Genomic DNA, 26,322 nt, shown 5'->3' with positions numbered 1-26,322 from the left:
ATAAAACTTTAAAAAATAATTTAAATAACTTGAAACTCATCTCTGACTTAAATGCCTTTCATTGCAGTAATTCCAGTAACTCAGTATATTTTGTTGGTTGAACATAATTTCATTAGAAGTTGCCGTAAATCAAAAAGATTGATGCAAACCGCGGCTGCAAGGTGGCTCGGTGGTTAGCATCATTGTCTCGCAGCAAGAAGGTTGCCGGTTCACGGCCCGGTGAGGACACCCGGGATCTTTCTGCATGGAGTCTCCATGTTCTCCCCGTGCAGCGTGGGTTCTCTCCGGGTTCTCCGGCTTCCTCCCACACAGTCCAAAAACATGTTGAGGTTAATTGGTGATTCTAAATTGTCCGTAGGTGTGAATGTGAGTGTGCTTGGTTGTCTGTCTCTAAGTGTAGCCCTGTGATAGACTTGAGCCTAAACATTATTTTTCAGGGTTGTGCAAATATTCTATTTGTTGTTAACTACTAAATATTTTTTGTTTGTTTGTTTGTTTGTTAATTAGTTAATTGGTTTAAGTTTTTAAGGGGAAAAAAGTTGAAACTCTCTAAATCTACTTTCTGAAAGTTCAACATTTCCTACAGTATTCATGACAGCAAACTGAAAATCTTCAGGTTGTGGACTAAACAAGACATTTTAGGATGTCATCTTGGGCTTTGAAAAAGACCGATCAATATTTTTCTCCATTTTCTGAAGTTCATTGTCTAAAAAAAAACCCAAATTGATTATTCAAGGAAATAACCAACAGATTATTCAACAATGGAAATAGTGTTCATCTGCAGCTGTATCTGCAGACCACCTTTTGTTTGAAATCGCTGAAATAAATTCAGTTCCTTTCTTTACAAATGCATTTCATCAGCTTTTGAGGGGTCATTCCATCGCCAAGGTTAGGCCACTTCTGATTTGTGTTTGGGCGTGAATATTTTTAATTTAAGTCTTTTTTTTGTGAGAGTGGGTTCAATAGAATTTTCAGGTCAGTATCAAGGATGGTGTAATTCAAAAGAAAAAATGAGAGATTTTTTAAAAACTATTTATTGAAGAGCGTTAATTAAAGTAGAGTCTTTTCTGTGAATCTGTGGCTGCACCTACATTCATACACTGATCTCATCTTCGACTCCACACGTCTTAACACATTGTAAGCCACTGCAGTCGCTGACACACACTGTGCTTGTGGGATTTTTATAAAATTTTATATCGCAAATCCTACCGGTAAAGTGTCACCACGATGTCAATACATACATACATGCCATATTTGTAATTTACACAGACCAGCAACAAGCTGTGAGGCGACATTGCTAACCACTCCTCCACCCGGATCAGGCTTGTTTTGGTGCATTCCATGGATACTTATTTGGATATGGCGGATTTGGAGCCTGGGTCAGTGCCTTGGGCTCTTTGTCGTGTTCCTCGAGCCATTTCCGAGCACACATCGTGGCAGGGCGCATTGTCGTGGTACCAATCAAAGTCACATCCACATGAGTGCCAGGACTCAAGATTTCCCAGCAGAACGTTGTTGCATAACGTAACAAGGCGATCACTGTTACACACCTCACCTGTCAGTTTTAATGTTTTGGCTGATCGGTGTGGAGCGTAGGCAGCTCTCTGTCATTCTGACCAACAGCCACCTACGTAACTGGCTCTGACCTGTTTGTCTTGATTTGACAAAGACTTCAAGATGCAACGTGACATTCTGAAAGATTGTTAGGAGAAAATATCACTGTGAAACAAGAGAACACTGCGGAGCGAGCGGTCGGCAACGAACTCTTACTGTGAAACAATGAGCTTGAGAATTTATTCAAATGTTGATTAATTTTAATGCTGAAAACTGAGTTTCAGTTGTTTTTTTTTTTAACTACCAGCTCCATTGTACAAGGTTTTGCTACTTTAAGAGCAGCTACAAAGAACAAAACTCTTCTTTTTTATGAAAGTCCTCCCTTCCATCATTAATGCAACCTTGACCTCTTAACCCTGCTCATCCTATTGTCTCTTATTTTGAAAATAAAAGGCCAACAGTCACAGGTCATCTTCACCTAATAATCTGCCTCAAATAGTCTACTGAATTCAGAAATTTCATCCACTTGCAGCTGCATTTCTGCTTGTTTGTATTGTATTGTTTTTTTTTTAAAAAAATGTCTTTATATTAAATACTCTGAGGATAAATAAAGATATTTGAATTGAATGACTTGAATTGAATACTTAATTGCATCTGAAAGACAATTAGAAACACATAAAGAAGAAGAAGAAGAAGCGCGTCTGTTCAAATTACCGCAAACACCCCAAGAACGCTGGACATATCTCTGGGCATTTGCATTGACATCAGTATTGGGGCAGGTGCTCCAACGCAGATGAAGCAACTTCAGTATTTTATCACTGATGGTTAAATAATCAGTTTTTCTTTTAGTTCACAAGAAGGATGTCAGTTCTCATCTGCCGTAGAGACACTCCTTCTATGATCAGTTTGTTTGTATCAGCATGCAAGGTATGCCGGCATCTTTGTGTGTCAGCTTCCTGTGGCGGTGCCGTGAATGTAGCGCGGCGATGGCGAGCAAGGTGTGTCTGTCCCACTCACAGCCACTCGGGGTGAATCAGGAGGAAATGGTGGCAGGAGAACAACAGCAGCAGGCTGAGTGCGTCGGGCATGGTTCATTTTTCTCCCGAGGCAGAGGGCGGCCCACTGGTGACTTTGATGGATAGGAATGCTGCTCACCCACACACACACACACGCCCACACATGTCCCACAGACTCAGCCGCTCGCACAACAAACTCACGCGTTGTTGCTTGCACACGGACACGCGCGCGCAAACTCGTACGCACACACAACCGCACACAGGCTGCTCTGTCCCACCAGATCTGATATTCGATGTGAAATGTTTACGACCCGCCCACACGGCCTTCCTCCCCTGTCAATAAACTCTTCCCAGAAGTATGCGTGATGCATTATCATGTAGATGGCTGCATGTGGGGGGTTGCTCCTGCATCCTTCATCACGGGCTCATCCGTGTGCATCCTACTGCAACATGCGGCGTACAGTGAAGCACAGTTGGCTTTCGGGGCTGCGTGATGATGAATTTGTGCATTAATGCAATTTTTGTACTTAATCACATTGTGATTTGTCATATTAGCCCAGATAGAATGGAGGGACTTGGTGCACCAGCTCGAATTAAAACAAATGACACAGTGAAAGGACAAAAGAAAGAAAGAAAAAGCCCTTAACTTTGCTAAAAAAGAAACCAAACAATGCCGAGATGAGGATTACACGTACCGAGAGCTGCACCTTTGCCACAAAAGATGTCAGCTCAACTGAAAGGTCTAATTTGGGCAAACGAGGTCAGAGTGTTCTGCATGACCAGAGCTGTGTTGACAGCCAGACCTGTTGACGAGCACAGCCGAGCCAATCTCACGCCTGAAAGAAGAACTCGAGTCTCAAGCGGCCGGACTGACAAACATCACCGCGCATTAGCTCCGACAAAAAAAGTCTCACAGATCCCGTAATGTGCTCCTGCCAGCGTGACAAGCGTCAAAACAAGCTACGGAACGCGGCGTTTGACTCGAACAAAAAGGGTTTAACCAACTCCTTTCACTTTGTTCCACTGAGTCAGCATCTCCCAGAGAAAACGATGGAGACAGATAAGGAGGAAAAAAACCAGGGAGAAGCTGAGGCTAAGGGAAGACAGGCACCTTTGTCTGCTGGTGCAGCCTCTGTGAGATAACGCCAATGTTTCTTTAGAAGGCACACTGTCTCCTCTATCTGCCTCACACGCACATACACACTGAGATGAGGATGATTCAGTTCTCAGACAGTGCGATAATATGCTGGTGGGGCACAGCGTCCCCTGCACAGTGGGGAGGAGTGTGTCTCTGTAATCAGACAGACAGTCTGTGCTGGTCCTGAGGCGAAGGAGAGGAAGGACGGTTCTTGGCTGGTGCATGTTGGCGATTTCTGAAGGCAGAGTCAGGACACATTGCACAACATCCCCTCGTGTCCTTGAGGTGAACCTTATTGTGATGATAATCGCATTTCTGACTTGCATGGGCTTAATCACTGCACAGGCCTCAGAATATCAGCATTCACAGCTGGAAAGTACATTTGCTCGAGCACTTAGAGCAAATTTGGCCTACTTGTCATTTCAGAGGCAGAAGCTGCACACTGTAAAAAATAAAGTTTTAAACTTTAGTCAGATTTTTCTGTATTTGTTAAAATGAAAACAGGTGAAGAGTGTAAACATCCAAATTAAAACTCTGTGTTTTTACAAATGTTAATTCCTTCTTTTACAGTGTTTGACTGTAGCATTACACCACACCTTACTGTATTTAAATCAGTAAACAATGTCATTATTTTAGAAAAATAAAAAAGTAACTAAGGCTTGAAAAATGGTAAATAATATTTGTAGCTATTAATTTTTAACAAATTTGTCTGTTTTCTTAAATTACAAATAATACCTAGAAAATCTATCTAGAATACTATCTAATAAAATCATGGAGAAAAGTAAGAAAAGTATTAATTTACATGTTTTTTTTTAAAAAAATGGCCAAAATTGTAAATAATGTCAACACCAAAGATCTATAATTTTACAAATAGTTTTTTTTTCTTTTACAATGTATGACCATAAAATGTATTCTTTTTTTTTACTGCATTCAAATCAGCTAAAAATATTTATTTTTTTTACAGATATTTCACATAATGTAAAAGAAAAAAAATAATCAATGTTAAAAAAATTAAATAATATTTTAACTGTTATTTTACATATTTTCTCTGATTAGTTAAATTACAAATATTATCTAGTAAAATCACAGAATATTTTTTGACATTTACTGTAAATGAATAAACAAACAAAAACATGTGAAACTATAAATAATATCCACATAAAAATCTGTATTTTTACTTCTTTTTTTTTTTTTTTTTTTTACAGTGTGTGACTTTAAAATTGATTTTTTTTTTTATATTATTTTTTTGTTTACTGTATTTAAATTTATGATTTCAAGATTTCAAAATGATCATTTTGCATGTGTTTTTTTTTTTTTTTTGCTTGGCTTATACATTTTTACTTTTTTTTTTTAACAGTGTACTTTGTACTTTTAAAATTTTTACTTGGAAGCAATTCTGGGGCAGATTCAAATTTTTGCAGTTTATGACGTATTTAAAATTAGAATGTATTGTTGGGAGGTGAAACTCTGAGACAATATGTAAATAGGTTAGTGGATCAGTATAACAAAGAGGTTGCATAAGACTTAATAAGGTAGAATTATGAAGGAAGCTGCTCTGCATAATGACTTTTATTACCATTAAAACTGAAAATACATTTAACCAGCAATGGTATAAATGCCTACTTTTGCTTGTAATAGATTTTATTTCATACGAAATTGTAAATATGGTTAACATAATATTGACGCCACTAAAGCATATTGAATTCAATTGAACTTAATTAAACTGAATTTAATTGAATTTCCACTTTGGCTACATTTGATTAAACAGGTGTAACATCAGAGGTGCATTATTCCCCGGAAAACCGATTTACATGGTGCCAGTGAAGTTTTTGTTTATGGCTCTTCAGCTCCTGTATCCATGGAGCCTGTTTACCTGCGCTGTTGCCCGGTGACATTTTTCTTTACGTCGTCAAACACTGGCAACACCCCTGATATCGCCAAAGCGCTCGTTTCATTGACTTTCTCTTAAGGTGGCAGCCGGTGTTCGGTTTCTCTGCAGGCATGTGTGACCATTAGAAACCCCTCTTCTGTTACGGACACACAGTTGACACACTTCGGGAACCTTTATGCTACCGGCTGTGCGTAGGCGCATTCTTTCCCAGCGAGCAGAACACGCTGGACTCGAGAGGCGGTAACCGGGTGAAGCGAGGCCACCTTAAATCACATGCTGACATAACAAGAACGCTACTCTCCACCCATATCCGAGAAGAGTCAGTTAAAGAGTCTCACCTTCCCAGACTACGTTCTTATCACCGAGAAAGACGCCGGTGCACCGTCAAAACCACGCGGAGGCATCTTGGGACATAACTGCTGCTCCTTATTGGCCCACCGGAGCTCTGGTGCGTAACGACGCGCTCCGGACGCGCACGGATCCGTCAGAGATTTTTTTGTTTTTCATTTTTTATTTTTAAAAACTGAGAATTTACTGTGGACGTATAAGTGTTTGGATTTACACTCAGAGATTTTTTTTTTTGTTTTTCATTATTACTATCTGGGTTTACTTCACACACCGAAGCTGGGGACTGGAACACAAGCGACTTTTACGCGAAGCTTTAGAGTTTTCGCCACAGTAATTGGTGAGTTTACTTTTAATATTTTTAATCAAATCTCATCAGCATGCGAGGGGTGATGTTGGTAAGCGTTTGTTGTGTTGGTGGGCAGGAAATTGATTAGTCAATAGCGGATCGATTAAAGCCTGTCAGCTGCGTAAATGTGCCACCTTGCATGTAAATTCCGGAGGCCTTTATCGACAACACTAGAATGTCACTGTTACTGTAAATTATAATTAGCAGATGACAGTAAGCTGATAATGTCTCTCCAGAAGGACAATAACAACCTAATAAATGATATTTTACTGTAGCATTGATGCTCTGTATCATGTAAACTCGAGCCTGACGCACGAGCAGGTTGGTTATTTTGGATAAATACGTGCACGGTGTAAATATTACAGTATAAAAGCAAGAACAACTTGCAAGTTTTGATTGTGAAGGTTCGTTCTGTAACCACTGGGTGGCGACCGAGTATCTTTTTCTTCGAGTTAAAGCCCATTTAAAGGTTGAAGAGTCTGTGGAGGTGAACTGTGGAGGCTTCAGATGCCTCCCAGGCTTTCTGCTGTTTTGAATGCGCCCCTGTCTCGTTCCTACGTTGCACTGATTAGTTCTTGCTGACATTTACTGGTCACCTCAGAGTGGAAAACAAACGCTTGTGCAGCACTGATTCAACTTCTTGGAAAATATCAAGTCACACACCGGATTCATCTGTTCACTGCCACATGTGCTGCGTTATGCTGGATGTACTGGCATTCTCCTTCCTATAGAGAACAGCCTTCCTCCCGTCCAGTTGTGTAATCTGCATAGTATCCACTCTAATAGTTTGTGCATGTTGCTGAGGCCAGGGGAAAGAGGATGGCGTCAGCACTATTAATGCCATTACAGCCCCATCTGATAACTCAGATTTACAGGGTGGAGCGATCTGATCTTTATTCCAAGTGTTTAAAATAGCTGCATCCACACTGGTTGCTGCCGCTGTAACAGGAGACCCGATCGAAACAACTGATAATGTAAAGTAAAATTGCATGGATTTAAACTGCACTCAGCCTGTGTGCACACTGTGTGGATTTCTCCTCAGATTAGGTTTTTTTTTTTTTAAAGTTGTTGTTATAATGAGGAGATGCTATTTTGAGCCTGTTGCACAGTTCCCACACAGGAGGACCCTCAGTATTTTTTTTTAAATTAATGTGACCTGGCACAGATGAGTGAGTGGGAAGATGCCAGTCTTGGAAAATGTTAGTTATTGATTGACTTGGCTCATAAAAAAAAAGATTAATTAAGAGGAAGTAGCAAAAAGTAAACATTCTTTTTATTTGTTTTGAATGTGTATCCTCTTTCAACTCTCTGGTGACCTGTAAAGGCACACGGACCTCAGCTTAGGAACCTCTGCTGTGGTATGGGCCACATATTTTGTTCTATGCTGTAATTTATTATGAATGGCCTAAACTCGCTTGCCCTCCACGTGGGTGTAGATCTCAGCCTCCTATTGGCTGACGATCAGCAGCGTCCTGAAGGAGCTCTCCCGTGATTGGTGGAGCCGCCTCGGGGCTGTGGGCGTATTTTATCGATGGTGGAAGTGGGATACTTTGTGACAATGTTCATTGTCGATATTTCACTGGAGCTGCCGTGGGCATGAGCGCGCAGCGGAGAGCCTCTCGCTTCTAGCCGTATGAGGCTTCTGCAGCTCCGGACCGTGTTGTTCTTCTCGTCCTCTAAAGCTTCTAAAACACTCAAGAGGAATTTATATCCTTTTTTTTATTTTTGTTTTTTAGACATCGCAGTTTTTTTTTGTTTTGTAAAGATAACCGCCTGCGTAAAAACAATGATCGTCCGTTGCGTTTTTTGCTGACAACATACTTGCGTTTCTGTCTGGCTTTTTTTTTTTTTTGTGCCCATCTATGTAGCATTTCGGAAGACTTGCTTTGCACGCTGGAAAACGCAACAAAGAGAGAAAAGATCAAACAAAGGGGGAAAAGCGTGTGTAGTTGATTTTTTCCTTGGGGGAAGAATATTCTCATGATATCGACCGGAGAGGAGACGGACTGGGTTTTATTCTGACTCTCGGAGGGCGAGGGAGAAAAGGAGGCACCGAGAGCTAAAGAGAGAAAAAAGCTCTCTGAATGCTGCCTTTGATTATTTGCAAGCAGAACAAGGGACGGTAGTCGAAGCGACGGATCTGCTTCGCCACCATCCTCCTCTTCCTCCTCCTCACCCTCTTCATCCCCGGCTCTGCTCGTCTTGTCTCCCCACCTCCCGCCCCCTTCCCTGACCACAGGTTATCGGATGGACCAGCATCCCAGTGCCCGGAGCTGCACCAGTCGCGGGGCTTCGTCCTGCGAGGCCGTCCCGACTGAACCCTCCATGAATCTTTACATCCACTCCACCACCGGCACACGCTTCGAGCTCTCTCTGCCCCTGGAGGAGACCGTGGAGGGACTGAAGAGGAGACTGTCGCAAAGACTCAAAGTACCAAAAGAGAGACTCGCTCTGCTGCACAAAGAAACGTGAGTACAAATGCATTTTACTGAAATGTGTTCACTTCCAAGTCTGTAGGGAAATGATCGCGCAAACGCATTTTTACGCACGAGTGTTGGAGACGCTGCTCCACACTGACATCACTGGCCGTAATGTTTAGGTTATTCCGCAGTTTGAAATGTGCAGACTTCACCCTCCGGTCCTGAGGGGATATTTTCTTTCCAATCTATGCTTTGGATTTCTGCTCTCGGGAGCTCCAGACTCAACCTTGCCTGCTTTTGGTCGTCAATACATTCAAGGAAACTTACTGACCATCAGGACGCACGGTATTGGAATTACGCATAGGGGACGCACCGGTCACTGGAACGGTATTGACCAGGCGATCTGCAGACTTTGCATTGATTCATCCCCTCCTTCGGTATAAATACCGAAGCCTGACTGAATTACTAATGCTGTGCAAATCAAACACGCTGCACATTGATGAGTAAAGTCACACAAAAGCCAATAATTTATTTATTCTGCTGCTGCACAGGCACACACATTGTTCTGAAGGGGGGTTGCATCCAAGTTACATGATAATATCCAGTCTCTTCTTGCTGTGAGGTATTTGGCTGACCAGTTTCAGCTGATTTAAGCTGCTTTAATCACATGTTAATTCAAAGCTGCATGGGTTAGGGAATAGTTAAACCTTTTATTATTTAAAACTAACCAAACCCTGAAGCATCAGGCGGCTCCCACACGAGCCAGGCGCAGGTTAAATGCAGGTGGTGTTATGCAGAAAAGAAGAAGAAGAAAATGGGGGGGCTTTAGTGCATGAAAACAGTCAGCATTGTTTTTCAGCTCCCCTTCCCCTCCCACCCTTTGTAATCACCCAATAAATCACATCATCCTTTAAAACCTGAAACCCCCCTTTTTAATCCCCTCCTGCGCCTCAAACTGTAGACCTACAGCAAGTCAGGGCCGAGGGCCTTTGTTCAGCTGCACGGGGTGAGATTTGGGTCATGCCTGTAGAGCCGCCTGTCCTGAACATCCTCCACTAACCTAAAGGAAGCTAAGAGCCAGAGATGGATGGGAGTGTTTATTATGATCTGCATGAAAAGACAGTGTGAGGCAGGCATCCTGTACTGCACCAAACATTAAATAGTAAAGCCCTGGAAATGTATTCTCTGGTTAAACTTGCTTCTGAATCTCATACAGCTGCCAAAACGCTCCGCTAAGAACAATAGGCTTGCAAAACCAATAATAGCTGCTTGTGGTATTGTTTATCTTTTCTTTTAATTTTTTGGAGAGATTTGTGGTTTTGGTTTCAGCATGGAGCTTCTGCTCCTCATTTGTACAAGCGAAGTTGCCAAATGAAAATACTTACCTCCACTTAGTCAAGTGGCAGTGGTGCCAAATATCCACTGCGAGCAGTTGTCAAGCTCCACTATACTCGAAATTGAAATATGACAGCCCAATCAATACTTCTCTTTCATGGAGCTTTTCACCCACGGCTCTTTTCCAAACTAGTTTTGAAGTCTGTCTGCCCCCCCTGGCTGAAGGGTGTTTGTGTGTCTGAAGAGAGAAGATATTGTCAGCACAGTCTAATTATCTCGTACTCTCTCACCCTGCAGGCGACTAAGTTCAGGCAAACTCCAGGATCTAGGCATCTCGGATGGGAGCAAGTTAACACTTGTACCTACAGTCGAAGCAGGATTAATGGTGAGGTTCATCCTATTGTGGTTTGATTGTAGTTTGGAGTGAAAATAAAGAAAACAAATACTGTTTATTTAATACATTTTAATGTTTTTTTTTTTTTCTCTGTGCAGTCTCAAGCATCAAGACCAGAGCAGTCAGTAATGCAAGCATTGGAGAGTCTAACAGAAACTCAGGTAAGGATTGATGGTTGTCTCTGAGATAATGTGGATGCAGTAAAGTTATTATCATACAATCTGAACTGAGCTTCAGACCTTCAGTGTGCGTGTTTGCATGGCGGGTAAAGAAGGTTGTAGCTTTGCTTACATACAGACCAACACCCAGATATGACAGAGGCAGAGATAAGATGAGCAGGCTGCACAAGCCTCTTTGCTTGTCTAATCTCAGCCTCTTAAACAAGCCAAGCCGAGCTAGACATCCAGTGTGAGCTGTTAGGATATAATAAGCAGCAACACCCTCCTGTATCCTAGTAACATCTGTGATACTGTGCATGTGTGTGTCTGTGTGTGTGTGCATGCATGCATGCAGGAAGGCTGGGTGAACACCACACAAGAGAGGCTTATTTGCGAGCTGCTGAGAGGACCAGCACTCACTTCCACCTTTCTGTTTATACCTTTATCTGTAATCTCCTTCTGTAGTTCATGCTCTGACACGCACACACACACACACGCACACACATGCGCACACACATGCACATGCACACACATACACACACATACACGCACACGCACTAGCAAGTTTCCAGGAAGTGTGCTGTGGCTGCATGGAGATTGAGTGTAGTCTCACTCACTCATAAACAGAGTGCTGGATCATCAGATGACAGCCTTCTCACTCAGTATTAGCATAGGGTTCCTGGAAGCCTAACAAGTACACACATCCCGAATGGGGCCTACACCCCATAGTTACAGTGAAACACTTCAGTAGCGCTGCTTAAATACAGTACATATTTGAGTCAGTGTGGCATGACTCACCAAAATGATCAATAGTGAGAGTGGAGCACACAAAAAAAGAAAAAAAATGCCGGCCACAGAGAGAAACCGAGCAAGCAGAGAGGCGATAAGGCTGAATGCACACAGACGACAGCGTGACGTATGAGACACTCTGCAGCTGACTGACTGACTCAGATCAACTTCCTTTTGTAGCGTTGGGTAACACTGAGATGTACGTAACTGCATCAGTGATGCGCCGCTGACTGATGTCAAAACAGTACAAGATGGTGAAACTGAACGCTGATGTAAGGAGTTAAGCGTGCGAACGACGCAGAGGTCCCGACGAGTTCTTCCGGGTGAACGAGTGCATTTGTTATCAGAGGACGTGGGCCGGCTCGCAGATAGCCGAGTGCGGTTTCGGTGTTTCGGCTTCATTCCCTGTTGATGATTTTTTTTTTTTTTTTGCTGGTGGAAATCCTGGCCTTGTTTGTGTGTGTGAACTCAGCTTGCGTCTCGTAGCGCTGACAGCAGATGACTGCGTGTGTGTAGGTGTGTGTAAGTGGACGTGTCTGTTACTGGATGTGTGTTGTGTGTCACAGTGTTAGTGGGCTGGAAGCGAGCCTTGCCCATCATGTGGTACGCCTTTGCTGGGCAGCCAAGAGTGACTGTCATTTTCACCAGAGGCAGATGATAATTCAACCGCTGACCCAGAAGAGCGCGTTTCTCACTCTGCCTTTCTTTCTCTGTGTTTCTCTCTGGCCACGGATCCCTATTACTCCTAGATTCATTAGATGAGTCACATGCTTGGGTTTGTTTCTTAAGGACTGCTCACCACATACATTACTTTTTTTTTTTGCATTTATTCTAATGCTAATCCCACAGTGGAGGATGGAAAGGATAAAGGGCGCAGCGAGAACGACAGCCGGGGAAAAAGGTTAAAATAAAGGCACCAAGCTGCTTTAGTGTGTTTATATCTACAGAAATTGATTCCGCTTTATAATTCATGAAGCAAAATGGAATGATATAGATTGTGGGGAGATTACGGATCTGAGTAAGATTAGAAAATAGGAACTCGAAGCTTTCCCTCACTTCCTCTCTTTCCTCCCTCCCCGAACTCTGGGGCTATCAAAAATCAATCAATGCACTTAGCTCTTAAAAGTGTCTGACACAATAACTGATATGCCCAAACACCCAAAAATAGCCTCGGGGGGCGGGGGGGGATGTGGGGTGGAAGTGGGCATGAACCCCCTAAACCCTTAATAACCCCTCACCCTTCAAATATTTTGTGAGCTCTCATTTCCATATCAGGTGCTTTTCCTGGAAGTGTGTGTATGTATTTGTGGAAGAAGTCGGATCGCCTCATGTCTTCTCCTTTATCAGGATTCTGGAGAAGCCTGCAGATATCTAGCCAACAAACGGGGGCAGGACGCGACAGCTTCCAGGGCTGTTTCGGACTTTTGCGGCATAAGTTAGAGAGAAAATGTTTTATGGAAATCGAGCCCCAGCAATTATCGAAATGGGATTTTTTTTTTTTCTTCTCCCCCTCTTTCTCCTCCTTCTCCCTCTCTTGTTTCCGCTTAACAGCTCTCCCAGGGCACTATAATTTAAATGTGCTGTGGTTTGCAAGTCCGGCGAGCTGCCTCGGTTTGACCGTGATGGCTGGCTTCTTAGCAAGGACAATCCTGGCTGCCTTAATTCCTCCTCTGGCATCTCACTAGACTTTTTTTTTTTTTTTTTTTTGCATGACATCTAAGCTGTATTAAGCCACTGCCTCCTGACAGCCCATCAAAACACAGTTGCCTGCACTACTCTCTTCTCATTCTGTCTGCTAAATAGAGGTTGTGTGTTCAGCTTATATTTGCAGTCATACATGGGCGCACACACACACACGCAGCAGAATTGAAAGGATATATTTAAGAGGATTTCTGATCCTGATGAGAGAATGAGGAAAAATGTCTGAGCCTAGTAGTAAAAAATGAATGTATACTTTATGTGGCGAGCAGTGAAAAGAGGAAATGAAGGCAATATTTACCATTTCTGGGCTCATGTAGGCAGTGACATCAGCTCCTCATCTATTGATCCTGGTATTTAACAGAAAGAGAAGGATTATATGTCCCTCTCAGCACACAGGGACTATTTGCTCATTGATGCACATTGATGCTAGAATAAAAGCCAACCAGGCAGGCATCACCCTTACCATCCTCCCCCACCACCACCACCACCACCACCACCCATTGCCCTTCCCCCATGCAGCCACCTCTTTGTTCCTGTCTTAAAGCATGAGCACCGAACCTGCCCAGCTGACAAACACTCAAACAGCAATGATTGAAGGGTCAGTCTTCAAGTTTTTTTTTTTGGCCCTCCCCTTTTCTCCTCCATAGGCTACACCCAGTTGAGTGCAGCTATACCGTTTTTTTTTTTGTTTTTTTTTAAATCAATGCACGACCCAGCTGGAGTGGAGGTTTCAACAGCTCTGCAGATTGACAAAAAAAATTCTGCCTTGAACACCAGCACGCGGGCTGCGTGTCGCCATTCCATCCGTCCCGGTGGAATAGGCTGTTACATATCTGCTCCACTTTCCTCACGACGAGCACCTCTTGTCGCACTTTTCCCCTCTTTCTCCTCGTCTCGCTTTTAACGGCACGCTGGGATTACGGCGAGGTTTTGTCATCGCGTCTACGAGCAGACAGATGCAAACTGGAAGGATCTGACAATCTGCGGGGAGTCAGCTCGGGGTCACTCTTACCTCGTTTTCCTTCGCTCTGGCTCCCTCGGGGGGGGGGGTTGACAGGTGGAGGAAATAGGAAAGGGAGAGCTTTGCACAAGTTGTGTTTGTAGAGATGACTACATATGCTTGGGCTACTCGCAGATGAAGGAATACAAGGCTGATGGAAGGAGGGGACACAAAGACAAAAGATGAGGCAGATTTTGGAGAATAGTGTTTGCTTTAAGACAATAAACTGAGTACCTGTGCACGCCTGTGTCCCTGTACACGAGTGTGTGTGTGTGTGTGTGTAAAACAGCTCAATGCGGGTGGTCAATATGTTTCTCTTTCCAGTCCTGCACCATGTACACAACCTTATCTTGATGCTAGTTAATCAGCAGGATTGACACTACTGGAAATCATTGGCGAGTAATTGTATTGAGGATTTGGGAGAGCAAGGAATTGAAAAATGACTGAGTCAGTCTGTTGGTCAATATGATAGGATCCTCCCACCCCTTTTTAATAGCACGCAGCTCCCCCCCCTCATCTTGTCCTTCTCGCTGCCATTGAAATGACAGCTTTTTATATGCATGCAGCTTAAGAGAGAGAGTCTTTGCTCTTTAGAATGGTAATTTGCTTTTTTTTGTTACCTAAATGAAAGCTACAGAAATTAATTTGTTGCTGAATGTGTAAATCAAATTGTGTATGGAAGAAAAGACAATGCTGATCTAAAGGCCCATTCAGTCCCCGCTCATGTAAATCCTGGCCTTGAAAAATTGCATTAATAAGCTGATCACGCAGTATTTTTTTTTTTTTCTTCTTTGCACCTGTGTAATCCCCTTTGTGATGCTTAAATGCACAGTGGGAGGGTTAGATGCTGGAGGGATGGGTGGAGGGATTCAAGGTGTGTTGTGGGGCAATCAGGAGAGAGGTGGATTTATTTATTTATTTTTGCAAGGGAGGGATTTCAATGTCCTATTGTGTGCATGCATCTGGTCGCATGTGGGTGTGTGCATGTGCCAACATCCATTTTTAATGTCTGCGTCTTTGTGTTTTCCCTCGTCGAGCGTCCAGGGGAGTCTTATTTCTCCATATTTGAGTCGTGACCGTCATTGTTTTCCATTCCCTGGCGACACGGTGCTTTTGTGATTCAAGTAGCAGGCATCGTGACTAGTGGGGCTACTGTGTGGGAGGATGGAGGCCAGGAATATCACGTCTGATAGCCACCACCAACTCTAATGAAGTCAATTAGGCATATGTTACTGTTGAAACAGAGAGGCAGGGGTCAAAAGGACCAAGTCTTTCAGCGAGTCGTGTAAAAACATGCCGAAGAAAGAGAAAGTATTCAGAAGACACGCTGCGTTCTTTGCAGCATCCCCACATTTCTTACTGCCTCTCTGCCTGTTATCTTTCCTCCATCTGTCACAGACTTCCCCACACCTCTCCTGCCTCTCCACTTACCCACTTACTTCATCTCAAACTGATGAGATGCCGCTTCTTCCTCTGTCTGCTGCAGATGATGTTGTTTTTGCAAGTATCCACAAAATGCGTCTCGCTGGGTACAGAAACGCTGTGAGGCTGCTCTCCACCAACACAGTATCCTGATTAAATTGTACTAATCAGTCGGTGTAAAAAAAGGCATTCAGTGGAGCGAGAGGCGTGTGAGCAGCGGGGGAAACGAGAGCGAGGGTTTTTTTTTTCTTTGCTGTTTGCTCGCTTAGACTTGAATTGCATGCACGGGGCTGAGAGGTTTTGTATATGGATGGGGATCTGCCCGACGCTGGCCGGCCAGTTGTTGGCACGGTTCGAGTCCGAGCAGCCAGCGGCTTTCGCGGGGAACCTGATCATCCTGAACTTTGCCACTCTGATCTCTCTTTCCACTCAGCCGATCAAATTCTGTGATGGCCAGCTGGTCCTCTCTCTTGCTCCTCTCAGCCCCCTCTGTTTCTTATCAGGCAGTATTACAGACGCCTATCTTTCTAATGGGGCCCTTTGAAGAGCCCCCCGGCTGCCTTTAGGATTTGGGGCATGATGCAAGTCATTGATTTTTTTTTTTTTCCTTTTTCTTTTTCTCTTTTGAGAGCCTGTTATTGCATCTTTAGCCGGTGTGTGTCTGCAAAGAGGCTATCAATAGTGTCCTGGTGCGATCAAAACATCTAGGTCGATAGGCGGGTTAATAAGCAGCTTTTTGAACCATACCTTTCACCTGAGCAGTCCGACAGGTGAGCAGCTGCACTCGGAGCCCGAATATGGCTGGAGGAGACGACTTCCTCCTCCTCTACACGGCTTCCCTCTTCTCCACCCTCCCGTCCCGCCTCCCAATCCTCTATCCTCTTTTCTCCGGCACAAAGCTGCTCAGTTGTTCATGAATGTCAGCTCAGTGCTGCCAGCTCGCTCTATCTTTCCCTCCCTCTCGCCCTCCCTCAGTCTCTCGGCCTCTCTCTCTCTTCCTCCCTCACTCCTTATCTCCCTCCCGTAGTTCGCTTAGTGTGCAAAGGAAGAACGACTGCAAATGAGTTCCTTGAACCACAGGGACCCCAATAAATAAAACTGTCAGCCAGAGATGTCGAAAGAAAAAAAAAAAAAAAAAAAAGAGGGAAGGAGCCAGAGGCACACTCTCACTGAATATTTCATCACCCACCACCACCACCACCACCACTCTGACACCCTACCCCCATTGCCCGCATCCCCATCCCCCTTCACCATCCTTGTTCCCTTCCTCTCTCATGCCACCCTCCCTCCCCCATTTTTTTTTTTCCTACTCCATCTTGTCTCCACCCCTCCTCTCCCAGCTGCCCCTTATCATATTCTCCCCCACTACTGCATAGCAACCAAAGCTTCCTGCTAAACAAAAATACCAGCTCCTCCTGGACACCAGCGACTAGAACAAAATGGTTGATGATGGCGCCGGGTCACTTGTTAAAGAAGGCGGAAGTGCACGTTGCCCGTGGTGAGCGAAATCAACTCTATATGTTGGTTTCAGGAAGCGCACTCCTTGTTCTTCAGGCATGAAGTCCTCTTCTCTTTGCATACCACTGCTGCTGAGAACAATGAAAGGCCTGGTTTCTCTCGCTCTCTCTGCCTTAACACAACAGAAGTGGGGCTCTCTGCTCTCCTTGTCGTGCAGCTCTCAGAACAAACCACTACAGACAGCCGTTAAGTTGCTTTCACAAAGGAGCGGAATTTCTTCTTTGCTGCAAAGGTGGAAACGAAAATGGAAGGATGAGGGTTGCAGACTTAAAGACAAGCCATGAAGCTCTCTTTTGTTTGCCTGTGATGTTCCAGAAAGCTCTATCTGGTGTTTGTCCTGACGTCAGTGGTAGCCAGCCACATTGGCTGTCTTGGCTGCGCTCCTGAGAGCAGACAGGCATATTTGGACTGGAGCTGAGCTGCTAGCCGAGACCTCTGGGAATCATTTGCTAGCCAGCTCTCCAGCACTAGAGAGCCCCCCTCCTTCCTCTTCCACGCAACACACACATGCACTTCTCTAACTCGCCTCCCTCCCCTTGTTTCTCTCATAGTCTCTGTCCGTCTGGAAGAGGCTTGTTGTTACACGATCACTCTCGCCAATCTAGCCTCTGGCAGGCAGGCTGCGCTGTATCATCCTCCGCCTCCTCCCTTCCCTCAGGAAACAGGCCCTATTTCAGGTGTTCCACTCCACAGCTCCTGGCTCCCAGCTACACAAGCTGTTCGCCCTCCTTTTCTGGGTGTTCGGGATTTGTCGGAGAGGGGGTGGGGGGGAGAAGAAGAAGCGGAGTGTCAGTCGGGAAAAAAAAAAAAAAGGATGTAGCTATTAGTTTGGAGGAGTGGAATTCCACACCTGAAAGTTTACTTTGGCTCTTTTTGTTTATCCCTTTGGGGGTGGAAATGGAAGATGACCGCAAAGATAACGAGAGTGACCGATCAGATTATAGCGCTGGAGACGTCCCCTGTCATTTTCTCTGCAAATGAGATGTCTTGTGTTTATGTGGGTTTGTGGCCTTTTAATTTCTTGCCTAAAGAAGAATTTGTGGTGGGTGGTGTGTGTGTGTATGTACAGAGACCCCATATGAGTCACACACATGGTCGCACACACATTTTTAGCTCTCATGTATGTGAGACTTAGCGAAGGCTTGTGCGAGCAACTTCTAAATTGACTTTGTGAGTCAACGACTGAGACTCTGAGACCTGGAGTGACAAAAATCGACTGGAGGAGGAAAAAGAAGGAGGAAAAAAAAAAAAAAGGAGGTGTGAGGAAGAAAGCTTGCTTCTCTCGCAGGCTAATTTGAAGCCTGCCATGTGGTGTTGGGAGCTCAGTAGGAGTATATGAATTTCATCTTGGTGGTTTTGAATAATCCACACTAGTCATTATAAGGGTAATCAAGCCTCCTCTCTGTTTCTCCTGCTGTCACTCACTGTCGGCCTTTTTCTCTCACTTTCTCTCGCGCACACAAAGAAAAACAGAGCGGTGAAGCAAAGGCCCTGTTAAATGGCATCTTGGATGATCCATTCAGGGAAGGCTTATGAAAACAGCTTACATCCAAATATGTCCCCCCAAAAATACCCCCCAAAAGTTGCTTCAGCCCTCCTTCGAGAACAAATTTTTAGCAACAAATTATATTTCTGTTTAGTTGCAGTTTCTCCGCAGATGAAGCAAAACCTGATCTCGAGTGGTTTCTGGAGGCAGATTCTGATGCCAGGTGTAAAATGTAGCCGCGCTGTTGACTCAGTCTGCATATATGTGGTTAAGAGGTCTGAGCGCAGACGCGAACTTCTCCTCGCCCTTCTCCTCTTTAACGCCGTCGGTCTCCCTTTGGGGCGTCTTGACTTCATCCATTCGTGTGTTGTGGTTGCAAACTCATTCTCTTGACAGCTGTCAGTCACACACCCAGTCAGCGTCTCCTCCCCCATCTTTTTCTTTCTTTCTCTCCCCCCACCCACCGTTTGGATCCTCCTCCCCTCCTCTGGGTGTCACACATGCATCTTCTTTATCAGACGACCTTTTGTACGTGGAGTTTCCTAGAGCCGTGTCACCCTGCCACAGCTCTCCTCCACACTTCACACCCCACCTTGGGTCCTGCTGGGTTTATTGCCTCGCTACGACGGGGGTAATCATGGTGGGTGTGGACTGTATCAACAAGCCATTAGCGGCTGAGTTTACGCTCTGAGTTTCTGTTTATCCCTCAGCCTCCTCCTTTCTTTCTTTTCTTTTTTCCCCCCCTAAATGCTGATTTCGCCGCTTTGGCTGTTGATTATTTACATTTTGATCGACGGCCATCGGATCATCCCAACCCCCCCCCCCTCGTCCTTTCACCTGCCTCTTCTCTCTCCCTCCATCCTTTTTTTTTTTTTTTCCCAACACCATGTCAATACCAATGTGCAAAGGTCACCCTGGCAACAGAGAGGCAGCGGTCGATAGAGATATAAATAAGCAGAAGAAAAAGGGAGAGAAGTGATAGAGGGCAGAGCCTGGTGATTCACAGGGTTAACTACAGGCCAACATCTTAGCAGCACACTCCAAAGGCTGCTCGGTCTGGGGGGAGCGAGGCCTCTGCTCTCTTTTGCAGCCTTTGTATGTATGTCTTTATTACTTGTTTTTTTTTTTTTGCTTTGCCAATATTCCTCATCCTCTCCGTCTTCCATCCTCATTGTGCTCTCTCTCCTGCCCTCGTGTACTTTTTTTCCTTCTGTCTTTCTCCCTCCTTCCCTCTCCAAGGACTAAAAAAAAAACAAAAAAACCCACAGACAGTAACGAGTTGTCGAAACCTTTTTGGACAGAGGTGTCACTTTGGATTTGGCAGCGCTGCTTGTTTCTGTTTGTTGCTTCTTATTTTTTTGGTGGGGGGAGAGGGCGAACCTGAGATGTCACGAAAGCCGAGTTCTCAAGAACTCAAAGAAGTTTTCTGACCCTCGAACGACTGTCGTACAGACTCGAGCAGCGAGCGGCGGTACACAGCAACGGAGCCGCAGGCATGCAGAAGCAGCACAAGAGAACTTTTGTTATGTAGTGTGAATCCTCCAGCCAAGTCGTGACAACTCGGCTATCCTGTGTGTGTTTGTGTGTGTGTCCATCCGGGCCACGGTTGGGTCAGTGAAGGCCTCCACACTTGGCCCCTGTTAGTCGTTGCCAGAGCTCCAAAAATGGGCAGCCCTTCCAGATCCGCCGCCGATCCACAGACAATTGACTATTCTGTGTTTCAGAGGCAGGCGGGGTGTATTTCCTGAACGTGGGACTGATTTTTCAGGCCACGGGCCAGACAGAAGGGTGGCCTTTGTCTCTGAGCTGAATGACACTGCTGACTAAGAACAGACTGAGGGGCAGTGGGAAGCAAGCGAGAGTGGGCTCTGTTTGTATGTGTGTGTTTTCCAATAGGTCTCCTTATCCACCCAGCAGAAGTAAATAGACCACTGTTACAGAATAGCGATTGATTGCGTGATGGGCTAATACGGTGCGTCTGTGTCTCTATGATGGCTCAAAGCGCTGCTGTGTGTATTTTTGTTGCCATCCGTAGCGCTGATTGGTCATTTGTTAAGAAGGAAGTCTGTATGCACGGGGAGTTGTCTCATTTTGGAATTAGGTAGTTGCAAATACGTCTGTGTAGATTATCAGCCAGGTCACTGTAATCATAGGAGCTTCAGTCAAAAAGCAACCGGGCTTCTCTTTTAGGTTCTTGAGGATGTTTCACTTCTCATCCAAGAGGCTCCTTCAGCTCCAGAAGCCTCTTATTGCAAATACTATTAAATCATTAGATCCATATATAGAGCTCTTATTTGGTTAGACTTTGTTATTTGGCAAAGCTGCACGATGACGTTGATATAAAAGTAAACATATTGAATTACTCAACCTTTTCCTCTTTTTTTTTGTCTGCAGGTCAGTGACTTCTTGTCCGGCCGCTCCCCCCTCACCTTGGCACTGCGCGTCGGCGACCACATGATGTTCGTGCAGCTCCAGCTGGCGGCGCAGCAGTCCGGCGGCCCGCAGCTCCAGCACCGGCACCTCATTACCCGGGGCAACACGGAGGCCGCCATGGGACAGCCCACGGGGCAGCCCCGCGTCCCCCACCCTCACCCCCACTCCCACCACCACCCCCACCATCCACACAGTCACCCCAGCCCCCACTTGTCCCAGCCTCACCCGGTCCCTTCCTCCCCCTCCTCCCCGGGCTCCCCGTCCTTCCCCCTGCCCTCCACGCACCACCAGCCGCTCCCTCCCATGTACCACCAGTCGCCCTCCTCTGCTCACTGTAGCCCCCCAACTCCCCCTCCCCCACCCCTCTCCCCTCGCCCATCCCACGTGCCCGGGGGTCTTTTCCGCTCTCCGGCCCACCACCATCACCACCATCACCACTACCACCAGCCTTCCTCAGGCCAGCCCAGCCACGACGTCGGCCAGGTCAGCCCCGTAGCCCCGGTCCTCTGCCCTGAGGTAAGCCTCAAAAATGCCGCTAGCTTTCGTGTTGTGCATGTTCGCTGTAACGCTCCTCCATCTTTGTGAGCAGGGATGAATGCAAAATGTCTAAAATATTATCATGTTTTATTGTCACATGATATTCGCCTTGTGTTAGCGCTGGAGAATGGTCTGACTGCATCTCATTGTCATTGGGAAAAATGCTCTGGCATGTTTGTGTTTCTTTAAACCAATCACAGCCATCTAGGGGTGGTGCAGGATTTAGCAAGGGTGCCCATGCAAAACAGTGGCAGGGGAATTGCTTAGGTGCGGCATTTGCTCACTGGTGGACAGCAAGATGGCTAGCTCACCACTAAATCCAAGCAGATGTGCCTTTGCATGATTCAAATCTTAGTCAAAACTGGAGATTTCCAGCCTATAGTTTGCTTTCTCGGAGGAGGATACTCAAGCTACACAATGAGGAAATAAAGAGCATCCAGTGGTAGTGTAGCCTAACTTACATAAACACTTACATAAGGAACTGATGTCACCGTGGGCACTGAGCTCTCTCATGAATGAACGACGGGAGGGTGGGTTATGACCGTCTGACCCGAGTGTCACGCTCACAACGAAGTCATCCTCAATTAAATTAATTAGACTAATGGGATATCCCCGCAGCATGAGGGTGATCCCGTGATTTAGTCAGGTCTGGTAAAGGTTTGCACATGATGTGTTTCCAAACCGCAGCGCATTTAGTCATCACTGGAGTACAGTGTGCTTTCCAAATACACAAAAGCTGAGAGGGCACAGCATCCATATGACCTCATTCTTTCCAAACAGGGGGATGGGATGAAGAGAATGAGGGAGGGGGGGAAAAAAAAGCGTGTTAAAGAGGAGCAGACTGAATGAATCACTGTTGTCCGTCGTTTATCATTGAACTTTACGGCCATTTATTTAACTTTGACTTTAACAGCTGCACACAAACACACATACTTATGTGCTGTTTATACTTTCTCTACCTCCCCGAGCTCTGGCCTGTGGAAAGGGAATAGGAACCAAATGTCAGCGGACTGTGTGGGAGAGATGGTTTGCAACAGGAAAAACAGAGAGGCAGGCCAGTTGAGTAGTGAGAAAAAGGAAATGGCTATTCCTCATTAGACTTTCGCATACAATACACACACACACAAACAAGTTAGGAGACCTTTCCCTGGGTTTCGATTTCACTTTCACATGTCTGTTGGGTAATCCAAGTTAAAGGAAGGTGAAGTGGCAATGTGGCTATGCTGAGTTTGATCACAGGTTGCAGCAACCAGATACCACGAGTCTCTTAGCGTATGGTATGGCACTAAGCTCAAGTGTCTTGTTTTCTGGGGTTTCCTATAACCATCAGCCTTTACTGCATAGGTTACTTACATAGTGCAAATAGTAGCTACACCCTGAGGTAAAGGTCACTTAGAGAACTCCTGAAGCTATAAATATAATATGTGTATCTATACGGAGAGTTTAGGTCAGAACACGATTTCACTTTGTTCCCCTCATTTTGTCCTCCAGGCTAACTGCAGCACCAACAGCCCCACCAGTGGCAGCAGTCCCTCGACACGCTCCCGCAAACCTGGCGCCATCATTGAGAGCTTTGTCAACCACGCTCCCGGAGTCTTCTCAGGGACCTTTTCAGGTGAGAGGACACTGAGCTGCCTTTAGGATTTATTGCTGCTCTAAGCAATAACCGTGCACACAGTAAGATCCAGCTGAAAGCCTCTTTTATGAGAACCTGCATGCCTTCACAAAAATGCCCAGAAAATTAAACACAGGCTCCTCTGTCTGGTCTCAGTGCCCTTAAATACTTCTGCGCTTCTTAGGTTTTTCTTCCTCTGCAAAGGAAACTAAATACACATCTATTGTAGCAGTTTTTTAAAAATAGTTTTGCTCCCTCCTTTCAGGCACTTTGCACCCTAACTGCCAGGACAGCAACGGGCGTCCCAGACGAGACATCGGTACCATCCTGCAGATCCTCAACGACCTCCTGAGCGCCACTCGCCACTACCAGGGCATGCCCCCCTCCCTCACCCAGCTCCGCTACCAGACCCAGTGCGGTTCGCCCACCTCCCCGTCCCCCTCACCGCCCCCTTCGCCTCCGGTTACTGGCATGACGGGCCTCTCTGCCAAAGCTACCTCTGTGCCCGCCGGCAGCCCCAGCAGCCCTCCGCCGACTCTCCATCCGCTGGTGCAGTGCCAGAGCCAGATCCGCATGTGCAAACCCCCTGGTGAGTTACTCCACTCCACACCCCCCCCCTCTGCTCATGCAAGCATGTCAAGAACACAAACAGAAACACCCCTCACGCATTAAGTCACTGTGCATCCCTTGAAGCCCTCATGAAGCAGATGTTCCTGCTGTTGCCACAGCTTTAGAAGAGTGCGCGTATGTGTTTAGCGTGTGCGAAATCACTGTCGTCTAGAGCCTCAGCGCCGCTCTCGTTTTGCAACCTACTGAAGAATTCATTGACATCTTTGTCTTTCCGTTTCTATTCTCATAGCACATCATGCTTAGCTCAGTCGTGTTGCATCATTATCCTCAAGTGCTTATTTTTGTTCTTTAAAACACTGACAAAGCAAGAACAGAAATGTCAGATTACCGAACAAAAACAGCCACGCATGTAGTGTATGTCTCTTGGGTTTTGAGGCAGATGAGAAGAGCCAGAGAAGGGAGGAGCGGGGGTCCCCTCAGTAATGCAATACAAGCTTCTCCAGACCTGTTCAGTCAGGCTTCACTTGTCAGGCAGCAGAGTTGGCTTTGTTTTTGTGCGCCAAGGAGATAGGCTTACCCCTTCAAGCCTGGGCTGGGCTATGTTTAGATTAGATTAGGCTTTGGGTGAATAACCTACCTCCAAGAGAAGGGCCACAGCTGGGGCATGTATGGGCTGGGTGCTGGACAAACCTTAACATACCCGTGCTGGAGGGCTGGGCCGGGGCAGGTGCTGGAGTTCAGATGATAGCACTGAGAGGCCGGGTTTGAATGTTTGAAAACCCTCCTTTCCTCGCAGCGACATGAGATGTTGAGTGCCAGACAGATGTCCAGAACCGATAACATTCAGTCAGTGTTGTAAGGTTACACTGGCTGCGCTGGAGAAAAAAAAAAACAGCATTGTCCTCCGCTGCCGCCCTTTATGTCCCTCTGAGGAAATCAAGCAAGTCTTCGGTGAAATTTAGTGGAAATTCACCAGCGGTTGCTAAACAGCCTTGCGATTGGTGTTGAATGTTTTCTTTCAGTTCTACAAAGCATTAGCACACATTTCTATTGTTGCAGTCTGGCTTCGTCTGCTGCTTTTATGACCTTCTGTTGCAAGCGGGAGGAAGTGTTTGAGCAACTGAACACCGACTCACTGGGAATGTCCACTATTCCACTGCATCACCCTGGGTGCCCTTACAAGTGTTCGGCGGACAGTTGGAATAACACGGGCTTATTTTCCTAACTCAGGGAAGACCATTCCTTCTCTGCCCCCACCTCCATCCTCACCCCGCCCTTCCCCTCCTCCTCTCCCCCCCGGCTCTCGTCATCTCTCTCCGTCTGCGCTCAACAGCCCACGCTGCTGTTTCCCCCCCCATTTGCTGTCCAAAAACAGCCTTGTCTGTAAAATCCATCTCTGTGTCTTCCTTCCTAATCACCCCCTTCTCTTTCCATGTCTGCACCGAGCATCAATACATTGTCTGTGCTCGCTTGGCCTTTAAATAGATTTATTCCAAAACGCAACTCTGAAAAGAATTTGCTTTGTGAAGTCGAGGACAGTAGGAGGAGGAGGAGGAGGATGCGGAAGATGGGGGTAGTTAAAACCACAACACTAAGCCTCCATTCATCGTATGGGTGTTTATATCCTGTCCATCAGTCTACCAACTGCCCATTTATTATCCAAGGGCAACGGGTGAAAGCATAGCCTGTCTAATGCCCTTTTCCGACTTAACCGCCTTGATCCGACTTCCTGCTCCGCGATACGCACTTCCAGCGAGCGAATGGGTAACTGGTAAGCGCAGTCGAACTCGAGCGAGACAATGAATGCGCCGGTGTGTTTGCGTGGACAAGAGGCGATGTGCCTATTTGTATCCTGTTCCGCATGGTGTCCCGAGGAAGCCGATGACTAAGCGCTCTCAGGCAAGGTCTTATCAGCCGACACCTGATGGAAGACTTACTGGACTTAACACTGTGGCTTAACTCTGCTTCACAGAAACCTGCCTTCATTCAGTTACAGGAAAGAAGAAAAAAAAAAAAAAAACACACAACCTGCGCTTCCCATCTGCCTGAATATGTGTGCGCAGTCAAACTCAGGTTGAAGCAGCCTCTTGAAAATGTCACATAGCTTGGCTGTCTCCTGAGAGCCTTTACCCTTTCCACTGCAAGTTCATGTGAGAGGTGGAGAAGACAAGCGTAAATAAAAAGCTAGAACACACACTCACACACACATGCACACACACTCGAACCACAAGCGCCTGGTTAAAGGCTCGGGCAACTGGCTCGGTTTCATGCTGTATAGTATTGCTGAGTTGTGGGGGATTTGTCAGCCAAGGACTTGTGCTGAATTTGAACAGGAGGGCTTTAGGATGGCCTGGCAGTGCTGATTGTTAGCTAAATTCCTCTACTGAGCAGGGTGGACCTCCCCGGCACCCCCTCCAGCACCTCTCGCCCCCTGCCCAGCCAAAGCCATTGTGTGGGGGCCGGGGACAGGGGGCTGTGTACAGGGCACCAGGCTGAGCCATTGTGGAGCGGAGCGAGGGGAGGGCGACGGGATTATAGAGCTGCCTTTTAGTCCCACTCCCACTGCAGCTGCCTTAGTTCAACACAGGCACACAGAGAGGGGCAAAGCAGGGGCAAAGTTAGCATTGAAAGCTCCTCCGGCATCCCCCCCC

The 26,322-nt window shown here is 46.0% G+C and overlaps 1 protein-coding gene across 2 annotated transcripts in view; it reads left to right on the top strand.

Annotated features, from left to right (window-relative positions):
• The first annotated feature begins 6,067 nt into the window (after positions 1 to 6,067).
• midn (midnolin) overlaps positions 6,068 to 26,322 on the top strand; it is a 28,660-nt gene continuing 8,405 nt past the window's right edge. Inside the window, exons 1-7 of one of the 2 annotated variants that reach the window (XM_008300398.1) lie at positions 6,068 to 6,284; positions 8,533 to 8,761; positions 10,346 to 10,433; positions 10,541 to 10,603; positions 20,911 to 21,465; positions 22,978 to 23,101; positions 23,367 to 23,690. In XM_008300398.1, the coding sequence (XP_008298620.1) occupies positions 8,541 to 8,761; positions 10,346 to 10,433; positions 10,541 to 10,603; positions 20,911 to 21,465; positions 22,978 to 23,101; positions 23,367 to 23,690 (1,375 nt within the window). In that variant the 5' untranslated portion in view covers positions 6,068 to 6,284; positions 8,533 to 8,540. Of the gene's footprint in view, positions 6,285 to 7,826; positions 8,762 to 10,345; positions 10,434 to 10,540; positions 10,604 to 20,910; positions 21,466 to 22,977; positions 23,102 to 23,366; positions 23,691 to 26,322 lie in introns of those variants that run through there. The other variant, XM_008300389.1, reaches the window with a different exon arrangement.

Source organism: Stegastes partitus, unplaced genomic scaffold (assembly GCF_000690725.1).
Source record: "Stegastes partitus isolate 25-593 unplaced genomic scaffold, Stegastes_partitus-1.0.2 Scaffold33, whole genome shotgun sequence".
NCBI classification, from domain to species: Eukaryota; Metazoa; Chordata; class Actinopteri; family Pomacentridae; genus Stegastes; species Stegastes partitus.
The sequence above is the reverse complement of the archived record's forward strand: the minus strand, read 5'-3'. Positions and strand labels throughout refer to the sequence as shown.